This window comes from Xenopus laevis, chromosome 3S (genome assembly GCF_017654675.1).
Source record: "Xenopus laevis strain J_2021 chromosome 3S, Xenopus_laevis_v10.1, whole genome shotgun sequence".
NCBI classification, from domain to species: Eukaryota; Metazoa; Chordata; class Amphibia; order Anura; family Pipidae; genus Xenopus; species Xenopus laevis.
Genome location: NC_054376.1, coordinates 83448904 through 83469929, shown reverse-complemented (window position 1 = coordinate 83469929; position 21026 = coordinate 83448904). Strand labels below are relative to the sequence as shown.

General features: G+C 36.8%; 1 protein-coding gene across 5 annotated transcripts in view; it reads right to left on the bottom strand.

Annotated features, from left to right (window-relative positions):
• Window positions 1-21026, bottom strand: part of pphln1.S (periphilin 1 S homeolog) — a 41722-nt gene extending 20696 nt beyond the window's left edge. Inside the window, exons 1-7 of one of the 5 annotated variants that reach the window (XM_018254278.2) lie at window positions 20843-21025; window positions 17187-17271; window positions 16196-16351; window positions 15637-15678; window positions 13316-13410; window positions 12710-12856; window positions 11241-11299 (exon numbers count right to left, since the gene is read on the bottom strand). In XM_018254278.2, coding sequence (XP_018109767.1) covers window positions 11241-11299; window positions 12710-12856; window positions 13316-13410; window position 15637 — 302 coding nt within the window. In that variant the 5' untranslated portion in view covers window positions 15638-15678; window positions 16196-16351; window positions 17187-17271; window positions 20843-21025. 5 annotated transcript variants of the gene reach the window in all.

The following is a 21026-nucleotide window of genomic DNA, read 5'->3' as shown; positions in this document are numbered from 1 at the left end:
GAAAACGTAAGGACTAGAACATTATCAACCAAATGACATGTGGTCAGTTGACATCTCTTCTGATGTCCAGCACTAGACATGAGAAAACACCAGAACGGAGAGCACTGGAAACTAGAAAGTGAAGCTGATCACTGTGAAAGGCATACATCAGAAGGGCTTTACTTCTCTGCCTGTTCCCGGCAGCTCAGCCAAGCACTTAACTATGACTAGTAGGGTTGCCAACTTTTCTAGAACTAAAATGATGGCCTTACTATATTTTTATCTTGATTCTTTATTAATAACATTGGAATCAAGTGTCATTGTTACTGGCCAAGCCGGTAAAATACCAGGCAGGCGGAAACCTTAATGACTTGTAGTATGGTGGATTTCATTGACCCTCCCTATAAGAAGTCAAAGGTCTGTGAAGAACAGGAAAAAATACGTAAATAAATGTATAATTTTCTATTTTACCGTTGCAATTTTTACTTTAAATATTTTTATTTGCTTTTAAACAATTGACATCATTTGTGTGTACTGACCGGGATAACCCCCGGGGTACAGCTCTTACTGTTGTGAATATTATCATTACATACATAAAATATGCATCAAAGAACATTTCAAATTAATTGTCAACAAGAAGGAAAAGGAAAAAGAATTGCATGGGTGCAAGCTATTCACTCCGCAATGTAGTACTATTGGTAAGGTTTATATGGCTGTCATTTTGAATTGGCTTTAATTAGTCCTAAGTTAACAGGCCTTGGGAAATATGTCGGTAGCTGAGCCAAAGAGACCAGATTCTACTGTAAATCTTAATCTGCTCCAGTTTCAATACTGGTGAGTCTTTCCATTATCAGAAGGTTATCAAGTCTCATTTTTACCTCCAGAATGTCCAAGGTATTAGTCTTCCAGGCTTTCACTATTGTTTGTTTAGCTACCTTTGCAATTTTTAAACTAATATAAGCTTCAATATTTCTGTAACCAGTTTCACAGATTTAGTAGAAGACGGCAGGAAAAAAAAATAAAAATACAAACCAATACGTAATATCCATCCAAAAGAATATTATAAAACATGTGTCCTCTCTGTATAGCATTGCTATACAATAAAATTCCTAAACTTCAGAACAACAGCTGAACATTTGAATGTAAAAAAGAAGATTACTCCACTTTAAAATATTTATATTTAAATATTTTTTTTTTAAATGCCACCACTAACTTGAATGCTGCTACTGTAGAACTAAACGAAAACAATCTGTGTATGATCGCATTATGTTCACTGAAACTTGAAATAAAGTGATGTTGATTGGAGGGGATTTTTTTATTTTAAATTTGCAGAGGGGCTTTTCCACTGCACTCCTTATATTTCCGCAACTCCTCCAAAGCACACAGCCAAATGTAGCAAAGTATCAAAAAAAATAATTATTAGGACTTAACATGGACTGTGCACATTACTTGTGCATAAAAGCACGAAAACACATGTAGTTGCCCGTCACAGCTACAAAAATAGAAAATGCTGCTATTTACCGACAATGGTCACAGCAAAATATTGGTGCTCTTAAAATATGTTAATAATAATAACAATAATAATGTGTGTTTTAGCAGAGGCAATTCTCAGTATTGTCTATGGCAGGATATTTTATGGTCTAAAAAAAAAAAAAAAAAAATAATTGTGAACAAGTCAATGAGAATTAAAGTAAATTCTTTCTTTGGGGACCTTGATGGTCAAAACATGCTTAATTAGCACAGTATTGTTATGTATTTATTAAACGCCACTGGCCGCCCTATAGAGCTTACAATCTAAAAGTAATCATTATATTTGAAGCATAGTTATGCAATTTGTCTCTTTTGTGAGGGAGCTTATTGCTTGGAAGTAAGTCAGCCTGTCTATTTGAAGAAGTCAACAGAAGCTTATTTATTGTTACATGAAATTTTTCCATAGATACTTTAAGCTATTTACTACAAAATATAGCAGAATATAGGAAAAAAATACCAATTTGTCAGAGGGAAATAAATTGTACCCTCAACTACAGGCTTCTCTTCCTCGTAACTGCTGAAAACAAATAAAGGAGGTCTCAGTGGAGCAGACACAATGTTTGTGCAGGAATTGCAAATACTTTTTTTCATGTTTCTGGAAGTTCACATAACTTTGCAATGAATGTCAACAATACACAATTTAAAAAACAACATGTTACTAGCCTACAAGTCTTAACTGTATAACAAACACACTTGCTAATGATTGAGTGGAATACAGATAAAAACAATATATATACGCATACAGATATGGGATATGTAATCTGGAAACCTGTTATCCAGAAAGCTCTGAATTAGAGAAAGGCCATCTCCCATAGACAACATTTTATTCAAATAATCCACATTTTTAAGAATGAAGATTTCCTTTTTCTCTGTAAAAATAAAAAAAAAGTATCTTGTACTTGATCCAAACTAAGATATACTTTGTCCTTATTGGAAGCACAGCCAGCCTATTGGGTTTATTTAAATGTTTACATGATATTTTAGTAGAAATAAAAGTATTTGCCATAAAAGTATTTGCCTGATGCTTTTACATTACCTTTGTTACAGGCCTGTTGCATTATGAGGGGGCTGCTGTATTTGTGCAACAGTAGTCCGTTAGCATTGGAAACTCTTGACATGTTAAGAAGGGACAGTCAGTTTGGCAAAACAGTCAGGTTTAGGAACTTCAAGTGACAATTACTTACAAAAGCAGAACTATCAGTGAAAAATTATTAGCATGACCTATAGGTAACTTAATGTAGATTAATATTTCGAAAAGAAAAGTGTTACTTTAAGGAGGGTCTATGTCTATGTATCATTCCTCCTTACTACTGGTAGATCATATTATCAAGTAATGTGACAATATTCCTACAAGCAAGCAATTCAGTGGTGGCATCACATAGCCCTGCCAAGAAAGCATAGCTACACCGTACTAGGTGGGAAATAAATGACTAATTTACTTTGCTTACCGGATCTCCTCTTACTTACTGTTGACTGTGTGTAATGAATGAAGCGCAATATTATACTCTAAATGCAGAAAAAAATGCACCTGGCTCTAGCGACCCTTTAGTGAACCGCAAACAAAGGGCACCCATCATCTGTCAATTGGCCCTCACAAAGTTTTATTACAGGAGAAGGTTTATAGTATTTAAACTGTGGATGCGGTAGTCTGCCTGAATAGTTGACAGAACAGTCCTATTTAGTGTAATCTATTGTATGCCCTTTAAGTGAGCTAGCCCTGGGTAATGTGAACTGGTTCTAAGCAAACATATTTCAAAGCAATGGCTACAGTACCATATAGGGGTGAAAAATCCCATGTGATTAATTGTACTATACAGTTAAATATATGCCAGCTGTTTTCAGGGAAGAAGTCATATGGTCAATGGTAATGGAATTAAGTGTTACTTTACATTGGGAACATTTGCAGCAACATCAAGGGTTTGGTGACAGCTAGTGGTCATAAACTGTAATTGTTCAGAGTTTTTCCAGAAGACTAACAAATCTTTTTCTTGTGTCAATAAAGAATGCAGATATTAATGTTACATATGCCCTCTGTCGTGACAAGATTGACAGTGATTGCCAGGCTGCGCCCAGTTATGGAAAGAAGCAGAATGTGGTTAATTAAACCCAATAAGGTATAATCCCAACACTTTCTGAAACTGCTGCTGCTAAAATGTCTACTTCTATTATTTAAGTCTTCTTATATGGCTTTTTTATGTGTAGGTGTGGTCTAACCCTTTATTTGTATGTGGCTATTATCCTTCCCTTACTAACCCCATGCTTTTCGTAGATTTACACAAGCAATACAGAAAGAAAGAAATATACATATATTTAGCCTAGTCTATTCTTGTATCAGTTTAGAACGTTTGCCTATTGTTGAAATTTTATTGCTATGACCTCGTTATATGGAAGGCAAAACATCGAGATAAGGCTATTTCAAATAAAATGAGGTTTATTGAGTTTAACAAAGAATTTTTAATGGTTTTGCCTTGGGAAAATGATCATGTTACACCGAAGTGTCCCACGAGCATTTTGCCAAAGACACTCCACTTTTCACAAGCTTTTATAGATTAAAATGGGAGTACACATACATACGTTATATAACTTGAACCCTCCCAAAATGTTGGAAGAGGACTGATGTTCTTAGCTACAGATATTGCACTGAAAATAGTTTCCCGCTTACAACTGTCCCTCAGCCTTGCAGTTCTTTATCTGTTAAAAGCAGACACAGGGAGGAATCAGCAAATGAAGAAAACACTTCTGTAAAAAGGGGCCTCATCTAGTATCTGCTGACACTCTGAATTCTGTCAGTAACTTACAAAGTGACCTCTCATCACTGGGTGTCATTAATAAGAGAATAAATAAATGGGGGAACATCACCCATCCCTTCACCTTTCCTGCCTTGGGCATGTGGTTATTGCCGAGTCAGAATGATAGGGGCATTTGTTATTAGACTTTATTATTCTTACACTCTGACACATAACCATTTGTCCGTCATTGGAATAGGCTGTCCTCATATAAATGTGTTCATATAAAAAATATATTATCACTATTTTTAATATACAGAGCAAATCCAGCACTCAGAAGGATCCATTGTGGGCTGTAGGTTAATATGCACAATGGTTTGTCAAAAGTTGGTGACATTTTTTTTTATGAAAAAAAAGTGTAATATACTTCCGAAGAAGAGACTCCCTAGGGGTAATAAGGGCCCTCCTAAAAGCCTCTGTTAGCAGATTTAAGTTATACCCCCTTTATAAGAGTATATCCCTCAGATCCTTCTTTTACTTGGATTTTCTCTGTAAATGTATTACGCTTCTGATACACAATTTAAGTAATCAGTAGCTATGTGGCTGCCAGCAGAAAAGCCATGACCTAATCAGATTGTTGGTGAGATAAGAAAGTTAATTGCTTCCTTTGCTTGCCATTTCTTGCTGACTCAGGTTTGTGTGTTTATGCTGTTGCCACAGTTCATCCACATTTCAAAAGGCTTAAAAAAAAAAAAAAAACCTGACAGTTTCCGTATGATTAGTTTTAATGCCTTGGCAGCCAATAGGCCCCCAATTTCCAGACAGAACAAACTTCATGATTAACTGACTGAGGATCTGCTCAGCAGTGCATCTGGAACACTGCAGAAGTGGGGGGTGTAGCCTACACATACTATGACAAGTTGCCATTCAACACTATTCTTATCTGCAATCTCTTAACACTGGAAGTCATCACTCAAAGACGGTGACCTTTTGTACTCAATATATTATATGCTTATAAGGTGGAATTTTGAGAAGAAATGTATAGCTTTATACATGGCTAAAGGTGGCCAGTCACAGGGAGATCCTATTATTTGGCGATGTTGCCAAACGAGCAGATCTCTCCCGATATGCCCACATTGAGCTGGGCGATATCAGGCTGACCCGATCGTGGGCCCTAGGGGTCAAATGGGTAATTTATTAGATGATCTACATGTTTATATCCTTTCCTTTTTTTTTTTTTAAATGATTTGCAAATCATCCTACTTTTTTTTCTATTTATATTTTACAGTGTTCCTATTTGGAAACAGGATTGTAGTGCTGTGGCCTTTAGCACTAGGGTACTACAGTGGTGTGAAAAACTATTTGCCCCCTTCCTCATTTCTTATTCTTTTGCATGTTTGTCACACAAAATTAAACCATAGAACTAATTAAACCATAGAATTCTTAATGAATCAGATGAAAATTGAGCATAGGACTGGCCAGATATGGGATGACTTTGACGTAGTTGGCCAGCTTAAATATATTGCAATATATGGACAAACAATCCCTGTTTTGTTTAAAGGGTAAGGCATTTTTCAGTAGCAGTATGTACAAAATGTCTCTGTCTTAAAGGAAAACTATACCCCCAAAATGAATACTTAAGCAACAGATAGTTTATATCAAATTGAATGACATATTAAAGAATCTTACCAAACTGGAATATATATTTACATAAATATTGCCCTTTTACATCTCTTGCCTTGAACCACCATTTCATGACTCTATCTGTGCTGCCTCAGAGATCACATGACCAGAAATACTACAACACTAACTGTAACAGGAAGAAGTGAGGAAGCAAAAGGCAGAACTCTGTCTGTTAATTGGCTCATGTGACCTTACATGTGGTTTGTATGTGTGCACAGTGAATCTTACGATCCCAGGGGGCGGCCCTTATTTTTTAAAATGGCAGTTTTCTATTTATGATTACCCAATGGCACATACTACTAAAAAAGTATATTATTATGATAATGGTTCATTTACATGAAGCAGGGTTTTACACATGAGCTGTTTGACTCAGTATCTTTTAATAGAGACCTACATTGTTTGGGGGGTATAGTTTTCCTTTAAATATATTGATAATGGGTTGAGTGCAGAGGAATCTTGTATTTGTCTATATGTATTTTGTGGTCACACCCTCATTGCACCCCCCACCTAATGATTTTAAAAAACTAGTGGTGAGCACAACTTTCCCTTGTTTGTCACACAAAATGTTTCTGATCATCAAACACATTTAACTATTAGTCAAAGATAACACAAGTAAACACAAAATGCAGTTTTTAAATGAGGGTTTTTATTATTTAGGGAGAAAAGAAATCCAAACCTGTGTGAAAAAGTAATTGCCCCCCCGAGTCTTTTACAGCGCTCTGGAGGAATTTTGGCCCACTCATCTTTGCAGAATTGTTGTAATTCAGCTTTATTTGAGGGTTTTCTAGCATGAACCGCCTTTTTAAGGTCATGCCACAACATCTCAATAGGATTCATTTTGTTTTTCTTCAGCCATTCAGAGGTGGATTTGCTGGTGTGTTTTGGGTCATTGTCCTGCTGCAGCACCCAAGATCGCTTCAGCTTGAGTTGACGAACAGATGGCCGGACATTCTCCTTCAGGATTTTTTGGTAGACAGTAGAATTCATGGTTCCATCTATCACAGCAAGTCTTCCAGGTCCTGAAGCAGCAAAACAACCCCAGACCATCACACTACCACCACCATATTTTACTGTTGGTATGATGTTCTTTTTCTGAAATGCTGTGTTACTTTTACGCCAGATGTAACGGGACGCGCACCTTCCAAAAAGTTCAACTTTTGTCTCGTCGGTCCACAAGGTATTTTCCCAAAAGTCTTGGCAATCATTGAGATGTTTTTTAGCAAAATTGAGACGAGCCTTAACGTTCTTTTTGCTTAAAAGTGGTTTGCGCCTTGGAAATCTGCCATGCAGGCCGTTTTTGCCCAGTCTCTTTCTTATGGTGGAGTCGTGAACACTGACCTTAATTGAGGCAAGTGAGGCCTGCAGTTCTTTAGATGTTGTCCTGGGGTCTTTTGTGGCCTCTCGGATGAGTTGTCTCTGCGCTTTTGGGGTAATTTTGGTCAGCCGGCCACTCCTGGGAAGGTTCACCACTGTTCCATGTTTTTGCCATTTGTGGATAATGGCTCTCACTGTGGTTCGCTGGAGTCCCAAAGCTTTAGAAATGGCTTTATAACCTTTGAAATTGAACTCAGGTGTGATAAACCACAGGATAAGAAGAAAAAACAGCGGAGCACCGTGAGAGTCCAGTAAAAGTATTAAAAATAGAAAATTTTATTCAGTAAGCATGTAAAAACAGGTTACAGCAGCAGTTCACCCTGGCTGCCCGCTTAACGCGTTTCGTGGCGTCCTGCCACTTCATCAGAAGCTCCTGATGAAGTGGCAGGACGCCACGAAACGCGTTAAGCGGGCAGCCAGGGTGAACTGCTGCTGTAACCTGTTTTTACATGCTTACTGAATAAAATTTTCTATTTTTAATACTTTTACTGGACTCTCACGGTGCTCCGCTGTTTTTTCTTCTTATCCTTGGGATCCCTTTGACCACATGGGATGGCGGCTGGCTGTGCAGCACGTTTGAATCTGGTGTCCGGTAAGTGCTCCCACTAAACAATTTTTTCCTGGACATTGTGATAAACCACAGTTAAGTTATTTTTTAACAAGGGGGGCAATCACTTTTTCACACAGGCCCATGTAGATTTGGAGTTTTTTTTCTCCCTTAACGTAAAAATTCATTTAAAAACTGCATTTTGTGTTCAATTATGTTATCTTTGACTAATAGTTAACGGTTTTTGATGAGCAGAAACATTTAAGTGTGACAAACATGCAAAAGAATAAGAAATCAGGAAGGGGGCAAATAGTTTTTCACACCACTGTAAATGACCACTAGAAAAGGTATTTATTTAAATGACCACTAGAGGTCGCAAATACAGACTGTTGCAGATTAAATATATATATAAAAAAATATAACAGCAAATATTGTTCAGTTTTTATGATGTAACTAAAATATAACCAAAAAAACTAAAAATTTTAATAAATTATAGAAATATAAATCAAGAAAAGGCCAACAATCTTCCCAACCATTTTATTCAAGGTGGGTACAGTACAGTATTTGAATTCTGTACAAATCCTGCACTACATTTTTTTCTCTGCAATATATCGCTGCAATGTTTTTATTTTAAAGCACTAAAAAAAAAATATGAATCCAAAATATGACACTTTTACGTTAGAAAAAATATGAAACAATTAGCATCATAATAGTTCCATGTTTTAAATTTTCAATGATTCATGAAATTAAAATACTGCTTACTTTTGCAAAGTGCTGTACATGGAAAGTCTTGATTACTGTGAGCACTTCTCCTTGTTAGAGGTCGGCTCTGAGTTTTAAACGGCAGGAAAAATAATGTGGGACTGTTTCATGTTTGTTTCTAATGTTAACCCTTAGTAAGTAAGAAACAACCCTGCACACTACTTTCCTTCAATCTAGAATTCACAGCAGCGCTGATCATTTACAAGGAGAACTTCTGATAGCCACCGAAAGATATGCGTGCACTGTAATCCACAGAGAGTGTGTGTGAAGAAGAGGAGAACGTATTGCAGAGGGTCTCAATTTTCATGAAAACAGGAAAAAAATTGAAATGGAAATATTATGAAGATAGGTATGCTTTTAAGTGGAGAAACAGAAATAATACCTTTTAACAAGATGGCAGCTGGGAAATAATCATAAACATAAGGCCTAAGTAACTAGGGAGCAGCTCAAGAATAAAAAGGTGAATTAGCCTTTATTTATACATATATATGATCCATTATCCAGAAAGCTTCAACATTACGGGAAGGTCATCTCCAATAAACTCCCATTTCAATCAAAAAAATTCAAACTTTTAAAAAAACAATTTCGTTTTTCGCTGTAATAATACAGTACCTTATACTTGATCCTCATTAAGATATTGGAAAACAATCCTATTGGGTTTATTTAATCTTTAAATGATTTTTAGCAGAAGGTATGGGAAACCAAAATTATGGAAAGATCCATTATATGGAAAACCCCAGGTCCCAAGCATTCTGGATAAAAGGTTGGATACCTGTATAGGGCCACTAAATTCAAAGCAACAAAGCTAACCAATGCAACAATTTGAGGATTAAGTTGCAGAAGTGCCAAAAGACAAACCTTAATAACCTGTTGCAAAACTGCCTGGAAGAATAAGACAAAATCAGTGCTAAACAGTATGCTATTGATATGCATTCAATTAAGAGATCAGAGCTGCAGGACATACTGTTATACAGAGGGCATAGAACAAGCAGTTAGTGACTGAAAACAACATATGGTATAAGTTATTGTATACAAGAATTTACTCCAAATACCTAGAGAGTTTAGTTCAATTAGCCACACCGTTATTTCTGATATTAGTAAATTCCCCCACATATGATATGGTACCAATAATTACAGAAAATGTTATTTATTTCTAATCTTTTAAAAGGGATTGTGGACTCAACCTGGAATTTATACGTTTGTTAGTCGAAGCAGTCAAAGTTATTTCAAAGTTTGTTGAGATCACATTCAATATTGAACCACCGGAAATTCCCAGTTTACAATAGGTAGTGTAGTGATGGCCTCCTGGACTCAAAATGGCCTTATTCAAATAGATACAGCTCCGTACAAATAAGAAGATTTTCAGGGGAAATATTCCTTTGCAACAAATGATTTTAACTTTACACAAATTTAATACAGCTCTGTGAACCTGGAAACTGTTTAGCAAACACTTTCACCAGTGGAAAAAAGATTGGGAATCATATAGTTTGTGCCAGTACACAGTGTGCAATAAAACCTAAAAAAAAAAAAAATTTTTGCTCCAAAAGGGCCTCTTTGTCATGAGGCAAGGTGAGAATTAAAACAAGCAAATGCAGGCAACGGGGATGATTTGGAACTATCCAGAGCTAGTTAAAACTGTTCCGTTGCCTCCATTATTTTTCTTTAAACGAATTTCCACAATTTCTAACGTTTACCAGACTCTGCATTCTTTAGAGATAAACTTTCTGGTAAATGCTCTGAAAAAATGGCATTGCTGCAGAGGCTCCAGGCAACAATTAAACCAGTATTCTCTGAATTCTTATCAATCCCAACAATACTCTGGAGAAAAATTCCTTCATAGACTTCATTAGGGCTACAGCACATGCTGAAGTCAGGGTGTTACAAAGTAGTGCCTGCTTTATACCACCAGGAAATTTAATAAATTGGGGGTGGTGTGATCCCTCCATAGGCTGGAGTCCTGTTTTCATTTGTAATTAACCTATGGGGGGGGATCACACCGCCCCCAGCCCAGCGTCCCTGAAGCAGCTCAAGAAGCCGATTTAATGGTGTCGGAGGGTCGCCATTACCCAGGTTCGCTAGGCTGGGGCGACTTGGAGGAGCTTTTAGCTGCTTATATTTCTAGTGCAGCTTCTTTTCACAGATGCCAACACGTTCCTATTTTTATAGGAATGTGTCATTATTATTAAGGTTGTTTTGACTTGAGTAGTTATCCTGCAGTGTGGGAGTAAAAAATAGTTTGATCTATAGAATATATTAAACACCTACATACTAGGTTTATTATGAGTAAGGCTACTAAGCATATCTAGTTCTTTCAAAATAGATACAGCTTTTTTTTGTTTTGTTTTTTAAATTGAAGATTTTTTTTATATATGTGTTTTATGTATATATCAACTTATCTTTGATAAGTTGATATATTTACGGGGGGGGGGGTAGAAACACAATAATAATCATGTTGTCCAGGCACACCAAACTTGTAGCACTACAGCTATTGCATGGTAACACACAAAGCATCCTCAGCCAAGATGGGAGCAATAGCTGCCGTCAATGTGAGATTTATAAATTCAATCCTTGATAAAGAAAATATACAAGTGAAGAAATTATGTGCTGCTAATGTAAAAGAATCCATACGCAAGGTTTACCTGTACTCAAGTTGTCGACTCATATGAGGCTCACCTCGCCATCTATATGCTGGGTCATCCTGCAATTAAAATTAACAGTTCGGTAAATGCGGATATTCTAAAAAATCTGGTTACTATAGCAGTTTGATAGGATTGAGTTAATCTGCAATAAAGCCCCCAAATAAAGGGGATGATCACTTTAAAAATGCATAGTTAGTATAATGGATAACAGTACGGGTATGGGACCTGTTATCTAGAATACTCGGGACCTGGGTTTTTCCGGATAACGGATCTTTCTGTAATTTGGAACTTCATACCTTAAGTGTACTAGAGAACCATGCAAACATTATATAAACCCAATAGGCTGGTTTTGCTTCCATTAAGAATTAATTTTATCTTAGTTTAGATCCAGCACAACAAGGTACTGCAATGGATCCTTAACCAGTATTCTAAGACTTTAAATTATGAAAACCTTTGGTTCTACAGTTCTCCCAACAAAAACTGAAATTATTTTGCTGCTAAAGTCTCATACATCCTAGCAACATGCAGTAGTTTAAATTATAGACTCTATGATGAATAGGAGATGACTTTGATAGTATAAAAAATTTGAAATAATACAAATTATAGTTTAGTCAGAGAATTTTCTGGTGGGCAAGTGTTGCAGTCCTGCAGAAATCTTACCTTAAAGGAAAAATGCAACTTAATAAAATGTGAAAAAGATCACGTTGTCTGAATGGCAGCAATGCGATTACTCTCTCTGATAAGTACTATTTAAAAAAAAATAAAAACTACTTTAAAAAAAACTATTTGGAAAAAAAAAACTATTGGGGGTTATTTACTAAAACTCTACATTTTCTCACTTTATTAAAAAAAAATATTGACCAAACTAGCCTCAATTTACAAATAAAACGTTTTAGAAAACATTGTTGCAACAAAAAGTCAAACAAAATTGATAATCAATTCGAATCGCTCAACTTTTTCAAATTGTCACTCTGAAAACTCGATTTTATAGGATTAACGAGCACAAACTGCCCGAAACTAGAGAGAATCCTGAAGGTAAAAAACCTGTTCCGATTGTTAAAGGGACCATCTGCCATTGACTTCTATGTAATTTCTACAGGTTTTAGCTAGAGTATTTTTGGATTAAAATTTTTTATCAGCTTCGGAGCATAATAAATCTTGAAAAATCTTGTTCCCCTTTAAAAACTCGACCAGAAACCTTTGAGTTTTAATAAATAGGCCACTATACTTTTCATCCATATTGATCTTCAACAAACATAGCGCTGTGAGAATTTCTATAAAAAAATCATCTCAGCACCCACTCACCCTTATGATTAAAAATTGATTTAACACACCAATATTTTAATGTGCTTTGAAAAATATAGAACAAACTGTATGTAGTTAGCTAACTATGATGTACACAGAATACTGAATCTCAGTAGAACATGGGACTTCATGGCAAAAAGGCAAAATTCTGACTAAGTACATACTCTGTAGGGGAAACCACTTTTGCGCTCATTGGCATAGCACTCCTCATAATCTCTGAATTCAGAATCACTGTAGTCTTCATAGCGATTGTAACCTTCCTCATCTGGTGGCCTTTTTTGGACTATGTTTACCATTCTCTGATATTCTCCCTTTAGATATGGAAGAAGACAGTTTGCAAAACGTTAGTTATTGAAGGTGATCAAAAGTTCAAAAACAACAGCCAATATGTGAAAAGTGATCACTGCGCATCAATGTTTTCATTAAAGTTTTTTTCTCAATGAACATAAAGCTGGTCACTCCATCAGCTTGATTACCACTTATTATTAATCAGCCCACACATGGAGCAGTGCAAATTTGTCAGTAGTGTAATTTGTTAGTCTGATATTCCACCCTATGTCCAAAGAAAGGTAGAGGTAGGATAGTTCTAAATGCGTTACAATTAAATAAATCTATACAGGTACCATCCCTGTATGGCATGCAGAATATATTTCATCTCAATATCTTCCGTTTCAAACCTGAATGAACCTGCATAATACTATTATTCAAATAGCAGCACTGAGTTGTATTCTATTCTTGAATTACAAGAAGGAAAAAAACATAGAACATACATCAGGGGGAATTTCACGTGGGGGCAGGCGATGTCTAGGAAGGCGTTCATACTCGTATTTACCATCAGTCCAAGTGTCTTCTTTTCTGAATTCCACTAAAATTCAAAAGAATGGGTTGCAGAAGTGTTTGAGAGGAATTCAAAGGAATCTTTATAATTACACAGTGCAGACATACACAAATATATATATATATGGGACTTATTATCCAGTATGCTCGGGACCTGGGGGTTTCTAGATAAAAAAAAAAAAAAGTTTAACATGACTTGGATCACCATATTTTAAGTGTACTAAAAAACTATTTAAACAATAAATAAAGGCAATAGGATTGTTTTGCCTCCAATAAGAATGAATTAAATCTTAGTTGGGAACAAGTATAAGGTACTGTTTTATTACTACAGAGAAAAAAGTAATCATTTTTTAAATACATTTTATAATAAAGTCTATAGGAGACAGCCTTCCTGTAATTCGGAGCATTCTGGATAACTGTTCCTATACCGGAATAATGAATGAAAATTTGCACAGAAAAAAAAAAATATTCTCAAAATAAGCTTCAGATGAAAAAAAGTTACATTATGCACCAATCTTGCTAATGAATATTACCTAAAGCATGGCCTATATTTTAATTAAAAGAAATATTAAAGTACTTACCCATTTGTATTCCTCAAACAGTTTTTGGTTCTAAATACTTGCCAAACTGATTTATTTCTGCCCCTAATCCCTTGGACTACACTTCACGTCTAAGAACAAGCTCTAAAAAGTGTTGAGAACAGCTCAAGAAAAAATTGTCTGACCATCAATAGTTCTCTGAAAACCATCTGACCATCAATAGTTCTCTGAAAACCATTAAACGGTTGGAATGAACGACTGTCAGGCAATTTCAGTGTTAAGCTGGCCATAGATGCAAAGATCCGATCGTACAAATCATCGTACGATCGGACTTTCCCATCTCCCGACCCGCCACTAACCATTCAGATCAAAGTCTTACCAGTCAGATTAGTTAAAGAACAGATCACCAATGTTCTGCCCCTGACAGCAATCGTACGATATCTATGTCCAACCAAAGCTAGTGACAGTCTCCCACTGAAAATCGTACGATCTGCAATACACGCAGAGATATTATCGGCAGCCGACAGAAATTTTCTAACCTGTCCGATCGACCAAACAACCGATCTCCGCCGGACGAAAAATGTCGGGACTCTCCACACACATTCTGAAAATCGTACAAATCCTCGATTCGTACGATCAGATCTTTGCGTCTATGGCCAGCTTTAGTCTATGGGGGCTGCTTTGGGCACTTTAACACCACTTTTTTTCAGACATATGCCCTTGCCTGAAAACTGTTCTCATAGATCAGTCATAGACAGACCTGGTTCTCCAGCATTTAGTTACCCAAAAAATCAGTGTACTGAACAGGGATTTTAGTGGCCCAGTTAAAATGATTTATGGGGCTGTACACACACTGATCAACATGAGGAGAGGGAAAGGCAAATTAACTGGCTTTTAATGAAACTGACACTAGTGGCTTTTGTGATTGTAATAGGGACCTTTGATTATAAGCTCCACTTATATATGGTCAGTGCCCCCCATTAAAGAAGTCAAATAAATAAAAAAATAAATAAATGGTGAAGACCAATTATAAAGTTGCTTAGACTTAGGCATTCTATAAAATAATAAAAGTCAAGTTAAAGATGAACCAGCCCTTTAAAGAACCACTATGCCCTCATATTTTCCAGTGGAGCATTTTTCCCCAATAAAAGCACTTTGCAGTCATAGCTACTGCCTTGGATTTGTCCTGCTTTCTATTATAATACTGACTCATATTTTCCAGTAATAACAGTACTTATTACAGAGTAATACCTGTATTAGCACTAGCTCAGTTGCCCCTGGAATAAAGAGAATCATTTATGATATAGCTAAATCTCCAATGACATCACTCTTGTCCCATACCCCTAAGTCATTGGACCACAATTATTGGCACTTCACTTTTAAGTGATTCATGAAGGAGTCAACAAAAGGCAATATTCTGGGAATAGAGGGAGATTACAACAATAACCGGAGATGTGGGGGTGCTTTCAACTGGGGCCGGCAAAGGCTGATTTTGGCCCACATGGAAGGGATACAAAAATGCAGTAGATATAACCCCCAAAATGTGTGATAAAAGGGTATTAAAACTCTCCAGTGTTACAGTAGGTGCACCTCATGAAAAACATTAACCCTGCCTTGCACAGTTCAAAGTGGTTAACATTTTTTGAATTAAAAATAATGTTTTTATTGAACAATTTATGTGTATTTATTTAAGGAAAAAATATATTTATACTTACTAAGTTTTATTTCTTTCTTCCCAGAAAGTCTTTAAAATAATGCTGCAGATAAGAACAGAAAGATATTGAGTGTACATCATTACGAATGGGACCCCCCCCCCCAACCAACTTTAAACAATACGTATCTACTAAACACCATATATACCTATGTTTTAAAAAGCAAAAACAAAATTGGTATGCAAAATGTGTTCTGCCTATTCTTTTGGTTAGAATTTCTTTTGTGTGAGAGTGTGATTTTTTTTTTGTTTTGTTTTTTTAAAGAAACCATAAAAAATTAGAAGATATCTTGAGGGGGTTGTGTATGACAATTTTTAACTTAAGCAAATTGACCTCTTACTGTGACAGATAATTTGACTAACTGGCGCTTCCTCATCAGGGGTGTGCCGGCCATGAGACAAGGGCAAAAACCTTGCCTCAGGCTGCATTGCCCTGCAACCGGGCAGCAAAAAGCCGCTCCTGGTAACTTTAAGAGACAAATTTCTGGGCTGTAAACCCAACCCATTGATGCTAACACTGGCCCCCTTCCAGAACAGCATCATTGCCAGAACCTTACTCATACCTCAGTACCAAAGGGATATGTAGAGCTACAAATTATTGTTGACATCTGCCATGTTGAGCTGCATCACTCCCTTCTTGGCCAGTGCCTTTTTCTGTCAGGGCCAGGTCCTTCTTTCTGGCTTGTATACATCCGATTTTGGGTTGATGCAAAGCTTGCCTTAACAAAAGTGACCACAAAATAGCTTCTGCCTGTATATTATAATTGAGCATTCTAAACAAGATTTTAAGGGGTGGTTCACCTTTTAGTTAACGTTTAGTATTTATAGAATGGCAAATTCCAAGCAACTTCATTATTATTATTTTTTTTTGTTTAATCATTTGTCTTTTTCTTCTGACTTTTTGAGCTTTCAAATGGGGGTCATTGACCCCATCTAAAAACAAATGCTCTGTAAGCACACATTTATTGTTATTTCTACTAGTTATTACTCATCTTTTTATTCAGGTCCTCTCCAATACACATTCTAGTCTTTTATTTAAATCAATGCATGGTTGTTAGGGTAATTTGGACTAGATTGCTGAAATCGCAAACTGGAGAGTTGCTGAAAAAAAAAAGCTAAACTCAAAAACCACAAATAAAAAATAAACCAGTTGCAAATTATCTCAGAAAATCACTCTATATAACATACTAAAAGTTAACTCAAAGGCGAACAATCCCTTTAAATAATTTACTAAGTATAAGAAGTTTATTTTCCACCATGAACAGTATAAAATAGTATTTGGAATGATTTCTTTGGGTGACAGGCAGGACCGTATTTATATTAAGGCACCGGAGGGCCTGTGCCTAGGGCGGCAGGTTTTGGGAGGCGGCCCTCGGGTTCCTATAAATAATTTTTTTGACATTAAAAAAAATAAATAAAATCGCCCAGCCTTTTCCACAGTTTAACATATGAATAGAATACAGTGAAGCACTGTGGCATAACATAAGGGCATAACATAAGAACTTTCCTTCTTTCACAAGCTTACATGGTAAAGAGTTAAAAAAAGGGTCTTACCCATTCCTAATGCCCCGCAGTGCTGGATTTTGGGAAAACCTGAATGCAAGTGAATTTCTACAGATATTGTCAAACGGCGGCTTTCCTAAAAGATGAATGATAGTTTTAGAATAAATAAACCCTTAATTTGGGATATATTCCATCTACAAGTGAATACAGTGCATGTGATCCAATAGCATACAGCAAATATTAGTGTGTAACATGCAGAGTTTCTGACTTCAAACATTTATTAGTGCAAAATCACCACAGCAAAAAACACGTGAATCTCAATATCAAGACATTGCATCTTAACATAGCACAATGCACAAGTCATCCCCATGTCGACACTCCCACCTGACACGTTGCACACCATTGAGTGCTTCATCAACTCCTCACAGATAATTGAAGGTTAAACTCACAAAAATGGAATTACTTGTTTACTTTCACACATTAGACATGCTTATCCGTACATGCACATTTAAATGCCCATGTGTCAAACAGTGAAATTACAATGTACTGGCAAAACAAAACTAGACTAGACTATAGTTTATTAAACAAGCTGCTGTGTAACCATGGGGCAGACATTCAAGCACAGGATACACAGCAGATAACAAACAGTTCTCAAGATCCCATTGTATACTACATAGCTTATCTGTTATCTGCTGTGTATCCTGTGCCTTTTCTCAGCTTTGAATGGCTGCCCCCATGGCTACACAGCAGCTTGTTTATATAAACTAAAGTAGAGATTTTGAAGCAAACACACAAGTTGTACCAGTGCAGCGCAACAAGATATTATTTGCATTACTTTAGAACACTTTTTTTGGTGTTACTGGTCCTTTAAAGGAGGTATTTTGTGTGAAAAACTAAAATGTACATGTGCATTATACTCTTTTAAAAATAATTAATAATTTTTTATTTTTTTTGCAGAGATGCCCAGTCTAAGACACTCATCTCATACTATTGTTAAAGGGGTGGTTTGCCTTTGAGGTAACATTTAGTATGGTATAGAATGCCCTGTTCCTAGCAACTTTTCAATCGGTCTTAATTATATTTTATCGTTTGAGTTATTGGCCTTCTTCTTTGGACTATATCCAGCTTTCACATGGGGGCCACCGACCCTACAAAAAAAAAATAGTCTGTAATGCTCCAAATGTATTGCTAATTCTACTTTTTATTACTCATCTTTCTATCCAGATCCTCTCCTATTCCAGTCTCTTATTCACATGCATGGTTGCTAGGGTAATATGGACCTTAGCAACCAGCCTGCAAAAAGTGCAAACTGGAGAGTTGCTAAATAACTCAAAAACAACAAAAAAAAACAACAAATTGTCTCAGAAGAATGTCACCCCACGCTGTCATGCTAAAGGTGAATCTAAAGGTGAACCAACGTTTAACTGGTAGAGCACTTGTAAACAGGGATATGTTGCAGCAGCACAGATTTTTGCAGTAGCATCTCTTTTATGGTGGGCAGTGTTGCCCTACTTATTGCACATGGCAGACCCAGAATCAAATAAATGACATGTTAAAGTTATACAAAAATCTGTTTAATAAAAGTTGTTTTCAAACTAAACATGAAATCTAATTTCGATTTGTTATTTAAGCATTCATAGCTCTTGTAAACTCATTTAAACATCTCAGCTGTCAATCAAATATTGCATGCTCCTCCTCTATGCCTTAAAGAGGACCTGTCACCTAAAGACATAAGTAATATATATCTTTTCCCTCCTTAGTTTAATCCTTTAGTCAGCTGTTTTTGTCTATATCTGAAACGGATTAGAAAATCTCCTACATGTAAAAAGTGCTTCATAGGCGCTGCCATGTTGAAACAGGACCCCTTTGTTTTCTGTGTGTGGATTGTGCCAAACTGCCAAATCTCATGGATGCTTAGTGATAGAGTATACTCTCTGATAGACTGGCTCTGTACCACTCATGTCACACCAGGGCTTGATATTCTATTAGGATTGTTTGAAACACATTGTTCTATTCAGATTGTGTGGGCTTTTACTAAAAAATCTCATAAACTATGAAATTACCGAAACGCTAAAACCTGCTAAAACTGTGCAGTTCTTGGGGCTCATTCATAAACACTGGGCAAATCTGCACCTGGACAATAACCAATTAAATGTTTGCTTTCAAAGTTCAACCTGCAGCTGCCTGTAAAAAGCCAGTCACCGATTGGTTGCTATGGGCTACTGCCCAGGTGCACATTTGCCCAGTGTTTATAAATGAGCCCCCTTTAGCTTAAAGTCAACCCCTATAATAAAAATGTGCCTAATAAAATAAATAAATAATAAAATAAATAAATAATAAACAAAGACACTGCTGGGATTTAGGGTTAAATATAAAAATCAGGAAAGTGTGTGTGAAGGGTAAAGTAACTCAATAATTTTGCTTGTCAAGAGTAGACTAATTGTTTACATGAAGAGCAGAAAGTAGCAGCATTATGGTTAAACTTTAGCTGCTACTTCTGCTAATACCGGCAAACGGAGCTCCTTATCTGACATATGACACCTCCTCCCTTCTTCCTCCTCCGTGCTGATAAACCTTACCCATGTTGTGCTTCCCAGTACTATCGGTGATTAGAGCAGAAAGCAGCAGGACTATAGTTAAACTTTAGCTGCTACTTCTGCTCTGTAATGCCGGCAAACCGAGCTCCTTATCCGACACCCCCTCCCTTCTCCGTGCTGATAAACTTTACAGATGTGCTTCCCCATTCTGTGTGCTTTTGAACTCCTATACAAATTCACGCTGTAGTCCTCCAGCCCGACAACTGCAGAAACTGGAGATATCGCGAGAGGAGTGTGCAGGGCTGATTCTACCCATGATGCCTTGCTCTCCTGACTTTCAGGAAAGTCGGGGCTTCAGTCAGTATCTCGTGGACATTTTCAAAAGTAGATATAAAATGAGATTTAGTGAGATTTGAGTTGAATAAATTGAGGTATGTGGTTTGTTTTAACAGTTTTATTGCCTTCCTAGTGTTAACTCAATCGTGACAGGTTTCCTTTAAGCATAGAGGCGGGGCAGACAGTTACTTTCACTTTCAATTCAGCACTTCCTAGATCTTACTGCTCTCCACACATTCCCCTGTTCTCTTAACCATTTACCTGTATAACCAGTACATGGGGATGGACATCAGGTCCCCCATTCTGGTGCACAAACAAGATTCTGAGATGATACAAGGCTTGTCTTAATAACAGCGTCCACAAAATGGCTCCTGCTTGTTATAATTATGAATTCCCAGACTGAAGGAAACAAGATTGAAATCATCTATATTGTGTACGTAAAATTGATTTTGCTTGACTAAAGTTGTAAAATAGGATTTTGAATATTTTTTTTGGGTGACGGGTCCCCTTTAAAGCTCCAGAATAAATAGTGAAAAGATCTCTATGGAAGCACAGGCAGAGCCGGGGCACTGTAGCGTATGTTTTCAAGAACAACTAAATAAACAGCGGCTGAACCTGCGCACACATCCAACCTGTGGCTCTCCGGTAAACTCTTGCACTATACAAGCCTCGCCATTACCCTGCAAATTTGTCGCGGAAGGATTTCATTCAAAAGCAACAGAAAAGCACTTGAAACCCCAGGATTAACGCATTGGGGAAAAGCGAATTGAAACAAGCTGGGAGGACCCATCTGTTCAAGACAAATAAAACCCCAAGAGGTTTAGTGATACATACCGCCCAACAGTCCAGATTTTTCCAGAACAGTTCCGATTTTCTTAACACAGACAGCAACCTCGGATAGCTGTTTAAAAGTCCCGCAGCCCCGTTGATGTCTATCTAGCTCCTTGACTCTTGCCGGACAGCTAAACCAGATCTCACAGATTTCCTCTCGCGAGAGTGTGACGCCACACTTCCGTAT